The sequence below is a fragment of the Mytilus trossulus genome, chromosome 2 (genome assembly GCF_036588685.1).
Source record: "Mytilus trossulus isolate FHL-02 chromosome 2, PNRI_Mtr1.1.1.hap1, whole genome shotgun sequence".
Classification (NCBI taxonomy): Eukaryota; Metazoa; Mollusca; class Bivalvia; order Mytilida; family Mytilidae; genus Mytilus; species Mytilus trossulus.
The window spans coordinates 17,368,793-17,382,375 of NC_086374.1; the positions used below are offsets into that span (position 1 = coordinate 17,368,793).

The window sequence follows — 13,583 nt, forward strand, 5'->3', positions numbered from 1 at the left end:
GTCGCATCAAATTCCATTATATTTACAAAAATGCGTGAAGAAATTGTCAAAATAGGGGTTCATCAGTCATCATCATGTCACAATCACAAAACGAACAACACCAAAAAATTTAACAAAAAGCATACAAAAGCATAAATCTTTAACCACCACGTTTATTGCTTACTTATTTTTGTATTTTAAAATCAAGTTGTGAATGTTATTACTTGTGATTTAATTGCTTTTGTTAAGTTTTGCTAAGGAATCCCGGTACTGTGCTACTTCTGCACCTTCCCAGTGTTTAACTGACAGTGGATCTAGATATCTGAAACATATTTAATAAATGTATACAATGAGGATTTTTATGAGAAGACATGCATTTTCATATTCTTAAGTACTTTAAAGTCTCGGGTCGTGAAATAAGAAAATACACATTGCTTTCTTAAATTAAGAACAAACAATAGAAATAGTGAATACAAAATAGTTCTTTAATAGTTTCTTGTTATACCATTGAAACACGTAAAACTATTTTAAACATTTCAATTTTTCATATCAAAGAACAAAAGCAATTAATGACAACTACATGTAGTTGAAAGAAAAACAACTTAACATGTTGACAGCACACATTCCTACACTCACATGCTGATAAATAATCAGCAAAACTTCATTGAGCCCTCAGCTATATATTAAGATATATAAATGTATTTTGTAATTTTTTACTAGCTGATACAGTGTTATTTTTGCAAAAAATGTTCATGGAAGTCTTTTTTATTTTTCGTATGTATTGATAACGTAAATTGATCTTGCACTGTTATCTTGCACATTTTTGTATAATGTGAAATTATTTTGTTTTATTGTTCCTTTCTTATTTTTTGCTTAACTTACGTTTTGATTACATAACTTGACACCTGTTTATCCTTTTCCGTTAGTGGGTTGTATACCGAGTCAAGGTTCTTTTTCATATTCTCTAAACTAAATTGAAAAGTAATAGACATATTGTAAGATAAATCACTTGATATTGAACAATAGGTACAACATAAATTATTGAAGATTCTTCAACTACATCTTTGAATTGTAGAAATATATAGACTCTTGAACTCCAGAAAAGATAGCAGCATCAATGAGTATGATAAATAATAATATTTCTATATTTGATTATTTTTTGTCAAATGACAATGATTCTGTAAAACATCAAATCTTTTAAATCCGACTTTCTTACCTTGCAGAACTGACCAATGTTGTCGCTACTTCTTGTTGTAAAGTAAAAGCGGTTGCTATTCGGGAAATATCTACATTTTGTTCCTTCAAAATACAAATCAAAATACAAATCAGTTATATAAATAAGAAAAAGATATATTGATTGTTGGTTGGTTTACGCCACAATAAGAATAAGAAGACGTGTTATGGTTTGCAATGGACAAATATCTACCATAAACCAAAATGACGCGTATACAATAATTTGTTGTTCATTTGTTGTTGTCGTCAGGTGACCCTCAAAAGCAAACAAAACCCAGGCATACCGTATTGTTATATCACAACATATTTAAAGAACAAACTAAAGTAAATCAATTTGAAATTGACTAATAGACGAAGCACAGATATTAGCTAATAAAATGAAACAGACACAAGTTCAGGTCTGAGAATACTCGTATCGTTAGTTTATACCATAACAAAACATTGATTTTATAACAGAGCAAGTTTTAAAACGGAGAGAATATATCTGTAAATCATATTACAACTTAAAGTCATAAGAAACTTCAAGTAAAAAAAAAATAATGCATATGTTTTTTATAACTCAATGGATAGTTTTCATTATAAAACTTATGTACATATACTTTTTTCTGAAGAAAATTCTTCAATTTATTCATATTTAGAAGAAGTTTACTTATATGAATTGCTTCCTTCCAGCAAGCAATTCCCCCGACATATTTTCCGTATGCAAGGTGACCTCAGTGTGACCCATCTCGTAAAAATCCGGTGACCACAATACGCATGGATGTCCTTAAAATAAACTATTATCTGTATTTACATGTTATACACGTGCTCAATTTCCATGCTTTTTGTTTATTTTTCGTCAATTGTTGACAAACAGGTGACAATCGTTAAACTTCGGCTTTAAAACACGAACTTTAATTACCTGCCATATTTTCACAACAACACTGACCGATTGAAAAAAAAATTGACGATTATACGAAATTTTCACGAAAAAAATGATAAATTCGAGTACAGAAGACTAAGTTTATGATGTTTGTATGCGTTGGTTCAAGAATTGGAAGAGCATTATTTTTCACCGGTCACTCGTTTCTTATGACTTTAAGAAATAATATGAGTCCTCTAAAATTTCGCAGCAAAATGTTATTTTCGATATTATGAAAATTCATAATGTATTTACCTTACAGTACTCTGCACATTTCTTGCAAGCATCTTTAATTTCCGGTAATGCAGGATGCCATTCAGGTGGTCCTCTGTTTGAAAGTAGCCCCATACCAATAGGCGAAGCATTGACAATACCAATACCCTTTTCCTAATAGTACAATGTCAATAATATTAATGATTCTAGTATGATATAAATTAATACTTTGAAACATTTAGTACAATGTATCCAAACTACCTCTTTGCTATTTTTGGTACTAGTATTTACTTATATATAACAAATATTGATATTTACACTTTCTGAGTTTTTAAAAAATACTCTTTACATGTATCCATATCTTCATACGACAGTTGTTATCCATTCGTTTGATGTGTTTGAGCTTTTGATTATACCATTTGATAACGAACTTTATGTTTTGAATTTTTCATGGAGTTCAGTATTTTTTATTATTTTTCTGTTTTCTTAATACAATATTTTCCAGATAAAACATATTATAAATGTTGTTCAATAACATAAAGTTATATAAATTAGTTTAAAGAAGAAAAAATCTACTCTATAACAAGAAATATATATTAAATTAGAAACTCCTTTACAAAACAAAACAAAACCCCCAAATCAGACTCGAGTTCGTGTGTATTAGTGAAAGTTAAAAGATACGCATTTGCAGTTTAATTCAGATGCCTTGGAATTTGAATGGTTGACCCATATCTTGGATAAGTAAAAAGAGTTTCAATACCTGAAAATATGGAATATAATCCACCAGTGAGTTATCGTGCATACATGCTCTACAGTATGTTAACACGGTATCAATCTTAATAGTACTTCTATCTATCACTGTTCTGAATAGCGAAAAAAAATACAATGAGACCATTTTGACTTTCCAAACAAATTTTCAAAGTTCAAAATTAATATTGCAAAATGGTGTTAATACAAAAAAGAAGTCTGAATTACAAATGAATGATACATTTCAAACTATACCATTCTCTTCCATAACAGATCTTTTAAGTCTCATAAAGGCTTCTTCGTATTAGTTATTTCTATTTTTTTCTTTTCTTTTTGGGTATTTGTTACAATTGAGCACATAAACAATAGAAGTGAACACATACAGTAGCTCCTAAATTACGCTTGAGTTATGTGCTTTGTTTGGGGTAATTAAAATTAAATTCAGTCTAAATGTGACAACCCTGAGATGAAAGAAATGTCTTAGGTTCGCTGCTGTACACGACTTGGTTCAGTACATCAATAATAGAAGTGAACACATACAATAGCTCCTAAATTACGCTTGAGTTATGCGCTTTGTTTGAGGTAATAAGAATTACACTCAGTCGAAATGTGACAACACTGTGATGAATGAAATGTCATAGGTTCGCTGCTGTAGACGAATTGGTTCAGTATTTTTTATATCTCGTTTCCTGGCATTTTGTTGTTACTTTCATATACGTAAGGTTTCGATGGTATATTGTGCTGAGTTGTTCTGCGTTTATTTCGTAACCGGTTTGAATTCTGTGTTTTCAGTAGATTTCACATGACTCTGACTTTCATCAAATAATGATGGTGCTAAAGTAGTGTGACGTTTTTGACAGATAGCAGTGCCTAGATTTTTATTGATATTGTCTACATGGTTTTCTCTTTATTTCTGCCAACCGTACTTTGTACTATTTTATTAAAGCAGTAAATGTGTGTATTCTATCTCATTATTACCTATATATTGTTTAATCGTTTTAATATTGTATGTTCCAGAACGATAGAAAATGTCTGTTTTCTTACCGGCAGCTTTTGATTAATTGTACGTTTTTTTCACTTTCTCTGTCTTCAATCTTTGTCGTGATGACAGAGTAATCTCTCTTGTAAAATAATTATCACAATTGTAGTTTCTCCTTTGTACTTATATATTGTAGGTGGCGCTTTAAAAATATTATAGAATTATTGTATGAAGTGAAATAAATTAAAAAAAAAAATGGTTTATTAGGTTATTGAAATGACATGAAAAATTAATATTATATAAAAAATTTAAAGAAATTTGTATCAAATTATCCACTAAAACGGTTTGTTTCCTCTATGTACTCCGCTAATAATTGATTGATATTTTCTGCATTTGGCAAATTGATTGTTAATAAATTGTCTAGATCTGTTGGAATTTGTCCTGTTATGAAGTATATTTGATGAAATAATTTGTCTCTGGCATCTGAATACAGGTCACATTCAAAAAGGTAGTGTTGTACATTTTCTTTTTGTTTGCAGTGATCACAGGTTTCCGAGTTGATGTGCTGGTTTATTATAAATTGGTATGCATTTAATTTAGAATAACCTGTTCGTAAACTGTTGATTATGTTGTACATTTTTTTTGACGGGAAGTCTTTTTTAACTTTATCTTTAACTTCAGGATGAAATCTGAAATAATGACGTCCAGTATCACTATTTTCCCATCTGCGTTGCCATTTTTTTGTAACAGAATTTCTAGCTGCCTTTTTTACATCTTGTTTTGTAAACACTATGTCATCAACTGCTAGTGTTTCTGCTTCTTTAGCAGCTTCTTTTGCCAGGGAGTCTGCCTCGTCATTTCCTTTTATGTTGGCATGTCCTGGTGTCCAGTTTACCGTTACCGGAAGTCACGAGTATTATTATAAATATAGTGACCCTAGAAATCGTATAATATGTAGACTGTCCAGAACATGTTGTAGTTATATTTTTGTATGTTTTTCAAATTAGGGACACATGTTAGAGTATTTTATGTAAAGTTTATTTAGAAGAGAGCTTTATTTCGATTATTGTAATGAGTTCTTATGAACTATTTTTGCACCGACGTTGCGCACCTTTTCGTAGTTATTGGGCTGTATCGACGTCATTTGATCAGACGTTAAGTGCAAAGATATGTACCTTATAAGGAAGTCTCCTTATTAGGTCATTGATTTCACCCCATATTTGGAATATTTCTCACGCGAAATAACAACACTAGCGTAAGATTTATAGTATTTTACGTCAGTTCCAGCTTGTCCCTGCCGCCGGCTAGCAGCTTTAATTACTTTCTCATAAATTTCAAGGTACAGTTGTCTTTCTAAAGCAGAAGTTTTAATATCTTTTAAGTTCCAGAATATTGCAATATTTATGCAATATAATTATTTATGCAGTTCATTTAATTGTTCCAGTTTCCAGTTTTTAACGGAGGCAGAAACTTAATAGTTTTAAAGAGAATAAAGTTTGATAATGAATTTTAACTTTAAATAGGAGAAAGGTGCGTAAAGTCGGCAATAGTGTCCGTTTGTTTTAAATAGTTAGGGTTGTTGTTAAGGGGTTAGGAACATTGTGACTTATTTATTTGCGTAGTATTTTACTTGTATTTACATAGAGAGTTGCTGATAGTATCTGTGTTTGTTGAATACTGATTTTGGTGTAGCTGTTTTAAAGAGTTCTCTGTTTGTCTAATCTGTACGAAATATTGTTAATTATTGATCGCTGCTTTAAGAGATTTATATCTGTCCATTCTTGTTCCTGTTGTTATTAATATTATGTCTGGTGAATAAAACTTGTTATACATTTGAAGCGACTTTGTGTTTACATTCAGAACATCAAACTAAGACTGATCTGATACTAAAATTACAATACATATAAAAATACCATCGTTTTACACACACACATAAAAAGGAGACTGTTTGCCGACCTAGAAACTATATTTGTGTGATATGCAGTATGCAGTAGCGGTAACAGTAGTAATTCTGAGCATTCATATTTCCTGTTTATTTCTTTTGGTTTGTTGTTGGTGTCTGTCTGGTCTGTTGGTTGGTTTGGTTTGGTTGGTTAGAAAGGTTCTCTCACCGGTTAGCGAAAACGTTACAGTAGTGATTTTCTTAATTGACTGTTCAACAGAAACAGTGATAAAAGACAACAATCGAACTGTGTCGATACAACTGCTGTTAGTGATATCCTCTACGAGAGTATCAACAGACCAGCAGTCAACACTCCGGTGATGACATGCATTGTCATTGATATTGGGATATCATAAATTAACTTTGAGTTGTTTTAAAGCTAATGATTAGCTACCCCAGGAAGATTAAGATGTATTTGGCACAACCTTTCAGAATTTCGACCATCAATCAATGCTTTTGATGTTCGTGCGTCTCGCGTAAAAGCCTAATATCTTTGTCAAATTGAGGGCTTTTTTTAATCGCCAGTGTATTTTTTTTATATTGATTTTTGACCGAAAACATTATATTAGTACATTGTAGTTTAAATGACGAGATATCTCGGGTAAATAAATGTTAAACCAATTTAACATATGCCTGAAAGAAAGAAAAAGATAAGGTAGAATAAGATAACTTCCAGCTTATCAGTACGCAATTTCATATGGTAACGAGATTGACTCACGCCTTTGTCAAAAATCTCACCTAAAATTTTCTAAAGGATAACCTGTTATGCCAATAAACTTTGCCTTTCCACTGTCTTTGATTTTCTGGAGAGCTGGTAGTGTTTCATTGATAATTATATCCAAATTAGGCGCAAATTCCATGTCGTGCACCTACAATACATTAACATAAATTTTCAAGACCATACTACTACATTTTAACCACAATATAAGTTATAATCTTGTGTATCTGATACCATAGACATTGGTGTATATGTTTTGTATACGACGTAAAATTGAACAAATTATAATTGGACAGAGTTTTTGTACAAGTTATAAGTTTTTTTACAAATATCTTTTTGTACCAGGTGATAAAAGTTTAAAAGATTGTCATCTTAATGTCTTTTAATTCAACTTTATATATTCCAACCTAACATTTAGTGCTAACCTCAATGTCATAATAGTTATCAAAGGTACCAGGCTTATAAATCCAACGCCAGATGCGCGTTTCGTCTACATAAGACTCATTAGTGACTTTCAGATTAAAATAGTTAGAAAGCCAATAGGGTATAAAGTTGAAGAGCATTCAGGACCCAAAATTCCAAAGCCGGAATCAAGGACACCTGAATAGCTCAAATTCTATTTTTACTTTTCCCCTTTTACCAAAATTATATCCATTATTAAAGACAGCAGTGGCATACCGGTGTTTAATAAAGGCGTAGTGTGTATAATACTGTATATTGAAGTCATGGAAACATGACAGAATAATGCAAAACAGAAGACTTTTCGCTTGTATCATCTGTTTTAAGCAGTACATATATACTGATAATTAGTACACATTATAATTTAAACAACATAACAATTTGTTCAGTGTATTTGTTGGCATTGGACATTCATGCTTAATATTAATTGATATTGTCGGTTCCAAATCTAAGCTTGATCTCTTCTCCGATATTGAAACAGATGGACAACTTCAAACCTGAATCTATGACAAATTTGATGTTTTTTAGCTTTACAATTGTCACCCCTCCATCGTCCAATATATCGGTTGTAACCTTAACTTTGAAAAAAACTTTGATAGGTGTTTCTCTTTTTTTAAATAAAATAAATCAATGAATTTAAGAGACAAAAAGCCCTTTCAAGAACGAAACAAATTTTGTCTTACGATTAAACTCTGTTTTGTTGCTTTATATAGTTTTGTTAAAATTGGAATAGCCTTTTCACTATCATATTATGTTGTAAAATATTTTATAAGACAGTTTTTTCTCGTTCCGTTGTCATGTTTGATAATGTTTGATTTTGTCAGTTTTTCTTATGGATTTCCGTTTGAGAATTTACCTAAAGAGTTCAGCATTTTTGTATATTCAACAAGATTCGACAGGGGAAAGGAAACATGTAATATTGATTCTATACGATATGCGTTCCATCGTTTTACCTTTTATCTCACCTGTATGATATAAATGAGTTCCAACCCAAGACTGTAGACTCTCGTCTACACTTGAGAAATAGTTTAAGAGTTGCCGCCGTCAAATCAAAATTGACGGTGGCAACTCTTCAACTATAGTACTGTTATTCCGATTCTAATGCATTACAAACAAAAATTAATACGTTAGAGATTGAAAACATGTATAAATTTGACATACAAAAAAAATCTACGAAACTTAATGAACGATTTTGGCGCAAAGACGTCATGGCTAAACCTGACGTCATACTTATGAAAACTTACTGAAGGTTATTAAGTTACCTCTACGATTCAAATTCGGATAAATTTACATTAAAAGGGCGAATTAAAGTTAGGTGTTATTTTATTTTCAATAAACATTTGTTGATTAATTCAATTCAAAATGGTGGGTCCCTCCTTAGTTACGCCTGGTCAACTGTGGATTTGACGGTACCTTCTAGCCAATGAAAAAGATTTTTACATAAAAATTTCATTAGAATCTGTATTAATCTTTATCTAACCTGTATGATATCAATGTATTCCAATCCAAGCCTCTGTAAACTCTCGTCTACACTCTGTATCACCCTTTCTGCTCTGAAATCAAACATGTTCTCTACCTCTGGCTGATAACGTCCAACTTTTGTTGCCAAATAATAAGATTGTCTTGGAATTGATGATAATGCCTAAAATGATACATGTTTCTAAATGCGAATTTTTGTACTGAACATCCAATTTTATCAATCTTCGGAATTTATTCAAGAATATTCAAAGTGTGGTAAAATGAAAATATTATAACTCTGCATGCATTAGGAATTGACTGTGAGGAATGGAATTTTGGCATTATAAATAATAAAAAATCATTTCATATATCTATTTCGAATATTCTTTTTATTATAATTATTTAATTATTAATTTAACGTTGTATCAATTACATATCTTCAACAAATTCGAAAACTTTACTCCTTGTAAAAAATTTCCTACCTTGCCTAGAACTGTTTCTGATTTACCATGACCATACCATGGAGCGGTATCAATATAGTTAATTCCACTTTTAAGGACGAACTCTACAACTTTCTGTGACTCGGCATCATTAGTTTCATGAAAAACACTGCCTAGTGAAGAGGCACCTGTTATGAATTATGAAAAAATATTTGATTTGTATTTACCAAATACATAACGTTTTGTGGTGTACTTGATGGGTTATATGGCCGTACGGTGACCTATAGTTGTTAATGTCTGTGTTATTTTGGTCTTTTGTGGATAGTTGTTCCATTGGTAATTATACCAATCATACCACATCTTTTTTTTATGAATATATAATTATCAGAAATGTACGGTATCAAATATGGATATGAATAAACTCATCATAAATACTAGGCTAAAGATTTAACATGTCATACGCGCGTTTCGTCTACAATAGTTATCAAAAGTACCAGGATTATAATTTTATACGCCAGACGCGCGTTTCGTCTACATAAGACTCATCAGTGACGCTCAGATCAAAATAGTTAAAAAGCCAAATAAATACAAAGTTGAAGAGCATTGAGGATCCAAAATTCCAAAAAGTTGTGCCAAATACGGGTAAGGTAATCTACTCCTGGGGTGAGAAAATCCTTAGTTTTTCGAAAAAATCAAAATTTAGTTAACAGAAAATTTATAAAAATGACCATATAATTGATATTCATGTCAACACCGAAGTGCTGACTACTGGGCTGGTGATACCCTCGGGGACGAAACTTCCACCAGCAGTGGCATCGACCCAGTGGTGTAAATGAGTCAACAGTAGCTCGAATCCAAAAAGTGGAAAGGTGAAATAAAGTTTTAAAGTTTTGTAAAAAAAAAAAATATCATCATATCAATGTCATTTCATTTCTACATGAAAGTCCTAACTACTGAGCTGGTAATACCGTCGAGGAAGAATTCTCCCCCGCAATGCCATAGACCCAGCGGCTGTAAATCAACTAATCATAGAGTCCAGAATTTGTGTAGCCCATTTACACCCGTTTACAACTCATAATTAATATATATATATTATTAGAAATGAACTTAATTACCATGATAACTTTTGTACTATATAATGCACAAAACACATATTATTTTATTCCAATGACAACGTTACAACAACTCGTAGAAATATTTAAAACAAAGCCATCTAGCATCTTGTTGAACTAGTTATTTCTTTGATAAGCATGTATATGCCATTATAACATTTGAATGCTATTATTAAATATGTTTAAGGTTTGTCCAGTGCCTCATACAAAATGGCATTCATCCAATGCTTTTATTCATCCCATAACATTGGATAATGGAAAGGACAGGCATGTATGTAGGCTTTAAAATTCAAAAATTCGCTAGCCTTTTTGTTATCATTTATAAAGGAAGTCATGTGAATTGTTAGCGCACTACTAAAAGTTAGAGATTTGCTAGTAACGATACACTCTAAAACAAATAGGTTATGGCCTTTGGTGATTTTAGTCTTACTCAATTTTGATGTGACTTCCTTCATATGTTCTCCTAAAAAGGAACAGGAATAGATTCATTGACAACAGAATCTTATGCAAAAAGAGTTTTTGTACTTCTATCAAATCACTTGTAAACACTCTTTTTTAACCTTAAAAACATTAATAGTCACACACCTTGTGAATAACAAATGTTTAAAGAAATATTGATATTTTGAGATTTGATACAAACTATCTTAATCTTGAAAGTAAGTCAGTATAGTTAGATGTCATGACAATACATAACGTAACTGAGTGAAAATACATACCGTAACTGAGAACTGATACGTTCATGCCAGTGTTACCTAAGTCGTTATACCTCATCTTTGATACTGAATCCCCATCATGGAACCCTTCGACAAAAGTTTCTGGAATCCTGAAATATCCAATGTATTTATTTAGAATCACTTTTTCCAACTGCTTCATTATTCAATAGAAGCTTCTAATTGAAGAATGCACAAACCGAGAATTGGTTTCAACGACTGATTATTTGCTGATGAATGTTCAGTTAAGTGCATGCCATTACCATCAATGACTATTATTACAATTTGGGTTGGGGTCAATACTGAAGAGGCTGCCTGAGATGAACTGTTTACTGTTAGAGGTATTAGCTATCATTTGTAACAATGATCAATCAATTTCGAATCTCGCATAAATAGATCAGTATTCACAGAATAACTGCATGTCACTTAATTTACAGTTAACTTGACAGTAAATACGATCAAAGATTATATTCTACATAAACAAAGCTCGTCAGACCAAGTTCACAGTTAGTTTGACAGGAAACACGACCAACTAAAAAAATCTACATAAGACACAGGTTTTTAGATTGGTTTTATGAAATAAAATGATTTAGATTGACAGGTAGTTAATCATTTGAAGTTATAGGATAAGACAATCTCAATATACTGAATAAGATTTGGGGGGGGGTCTCCTTTTTTAGCAGTTCTAATAAGATACTAGTAACTCATGCAATGGCTCTTTTAACTTCTTCCCGAATCCTCTATTACATGAGATAACATTTCAATATTAGAAAATAGCTTCATCTAAGGAACAATATATCTTCTGTTAAACAGCCATTTGATTATTGTCTTTATACGTTAAGTGTAATGAATCAAGATTTGGTCAATCATTGTTGATTTTTTTTGAAAAACTAAGGTTTTTCTACCTCAGGCGTAGATTACCTTAGCCGTATTTGGCAAAACATTTAGGAATTTTGGTTCTCGATGCTTCAACTTCGTACTTTTTTGGCCTTTTTAATTTTTTTGGATTCGAACGTCACTGATGAGTCTTTTGTAGACGAAACACGCGTCTGGCGTATAAACTAAATTCAGTCCTGGTATATATGATGAGTTTATTAACATCTTTTTACATACTGTACTTATTTGATGTTATAATGTGATTTAAAAGCTTATTTCTTAAAGAGGAATATAAAAAAAAGTTAATTAGCAAAAAATACCGACGCCAAGGAAATTTCAAAACGAAAAGTTCTTTATCAAAAAGCAACCAAAAGCTCACACATACCAAACCAATGGAAACAACTGTCATATTCCTAACTACTTTTATTTCGTTACACTTGAATTGCTATAAAAATATCCATAATACTGAGTTGAAATGTAAATTAAGTTATAATTAACAAACGTATTAATAAATAAGAAATACATATATACAGGACATACAAGACATACAAATGAAGAAAAAAAACCATTATTATATATATAACTATAGGAAATCCAATATAATTATGAAATCGTTCTTATTTGCTTTAGCTAATAATAATGATGTAAAAATACTTAATTAGCAATGCAATGTAAAGGAAACACTCACATGTATGTATTTATGTATATTGCAATAATTTTGTAAATAATAATATCCTTGTATGCTAGACCTATACATGTGTTATGTGAGCAGATGTACCACTGATTTTCATCAATGTATTGATTTTCTGTATTTATTCTTAATGTGCTAAATTACGTTCCTTATTTTGAGTCTTACTATGTTTTAATATATTGATTTGTTTTTGTTTATTTCCAGAATAAAACTTAGATAATATCATATATCAACAGGTGACAGACATGCACTTCCTCAAATCTGCAAGACTAAACGGCTTATATGACACTCAAAAAACTGTAAAAACATAATTTAGCGAATACAAATACATAACAAAATAAATAAGCAAAGCTCAGATGCAAATAGATATATAAACTGGGCTGGTTTTATTCCGAATTTTATGTTTTGTAATCCCTGAAACATTAAATGAACAACCCCCGTGATTTTTTTGGACAATTTTTTTGCCTATCAAGTTATATATCAGGATTCTTCTGTTTTACTGTTTACCTCCATATGCACGTTGTCTGGCAGAGTACTTTTAATTTTGTGTGGCGTATCAGTGTTGTTTTTCTCCAATTCAGACAATCTGCTGCTACGTACAATGTTTCCGTTAACGGAAATCTGTTTTCTGATAAACAGCCATTTTCATAGAAAGAGAGACGTAATCAAAAGAGGATGTAGTATTTGCTAGACAGTAGAATATTAAACTAAATACAAGTAATTTTGCTTACCGTTTCGTCGTCATTCTTATACATGTACGTTTATAAAGACTTTATCGTGTTGACAATTTGATAAACATTTTAGACATCCGGTACATTTATCTATCTGATAACAATTTGATATTTACAATTGTTCACCGAATGAAGTGTACTTCATAATTTCTTAAATGTGTACATCTGGTATCTATGGAAAGCCACATGGGACCCCCCGACTCCGTTCAAGTTTTATATAGAACTTTCCCGGCCGTGTAAGATTTCAGAATCCGTGCATGTTTTTACCGATTCCGCGAATGTTTTGTACCGACTCCGTGAAAGTGTTGTACCGACTCCGTGAAAGTGTTGGACCGATTCCGTGTAAGTTCCCCGACTCCGCGACTGGTGTAGATTGACTTCATTAACAAAATCT

At 31.4% G+C, this 13,583-nt stretch overlaps 1 protein-coding gene across 2 annotated transcripts; it reads right to left on the reverse strand.

The window, feature by feature from the left end:
- Positions 1-146: 146 nt before the first annotated feature.
- Positions 147-13,344, reverse strand: LOC134704946 (uncharacterized). Of its 2 annotated transcripts, none has more exons than XM_063563728.1 (10): positions 13,190-13,344; positions 10,898-11,004; positions 9,112-9,257; positions 8,652-8,813; positions 6,733-6,863; positions 3,087-3,189; positions 2,369-2,500; positions 1,196-1,278; positions 862-948; positions 147-301 (listed from the first exon to the last, which is right to left on the reverse strand). In XM_063563728.1, exons 1-10 carry the CDS (start codon positions 13,201-13,203, stop codon positions 211-213), a joined length of 1,056 nt encoding a protein of 351 aa, XP_063419798.1. In that variant the 5' UTR covers positions 13,204-13,344; the 3' UTR covers positions 147-210. The 2 variants fall into 2 exon arrangements, with proteins under 2 accessions (XP_063419798.1, XP_063419799.1); XM_063563729.1 differs by lacking the exon at positions 13,190-13,344 and adding an exon at positions 12,456-12,516.
- Between the last annotated feature and the right edge of the window lie 239 nt (positions 13,345-13,583).

Bases quoted from the DNA above. Each gene is read 5' to 3' on its own strand.
- LOC134704946 (XM_063563728.1), bottom strand. The intron at 6,864-8,651 runs GTTAGATAAAGA...AATGTATTGTAG, and splicing joins AATACATTGATATCATACAG to GTGCACGACATGGAATTTGC. The intron at 302-861 runs GTAAGTTAAGCA...AATATGTTTCAG, and splicing joins TCAAGTTATGTAATCAAAAC to ATATCTAGATCCACTGTCAG.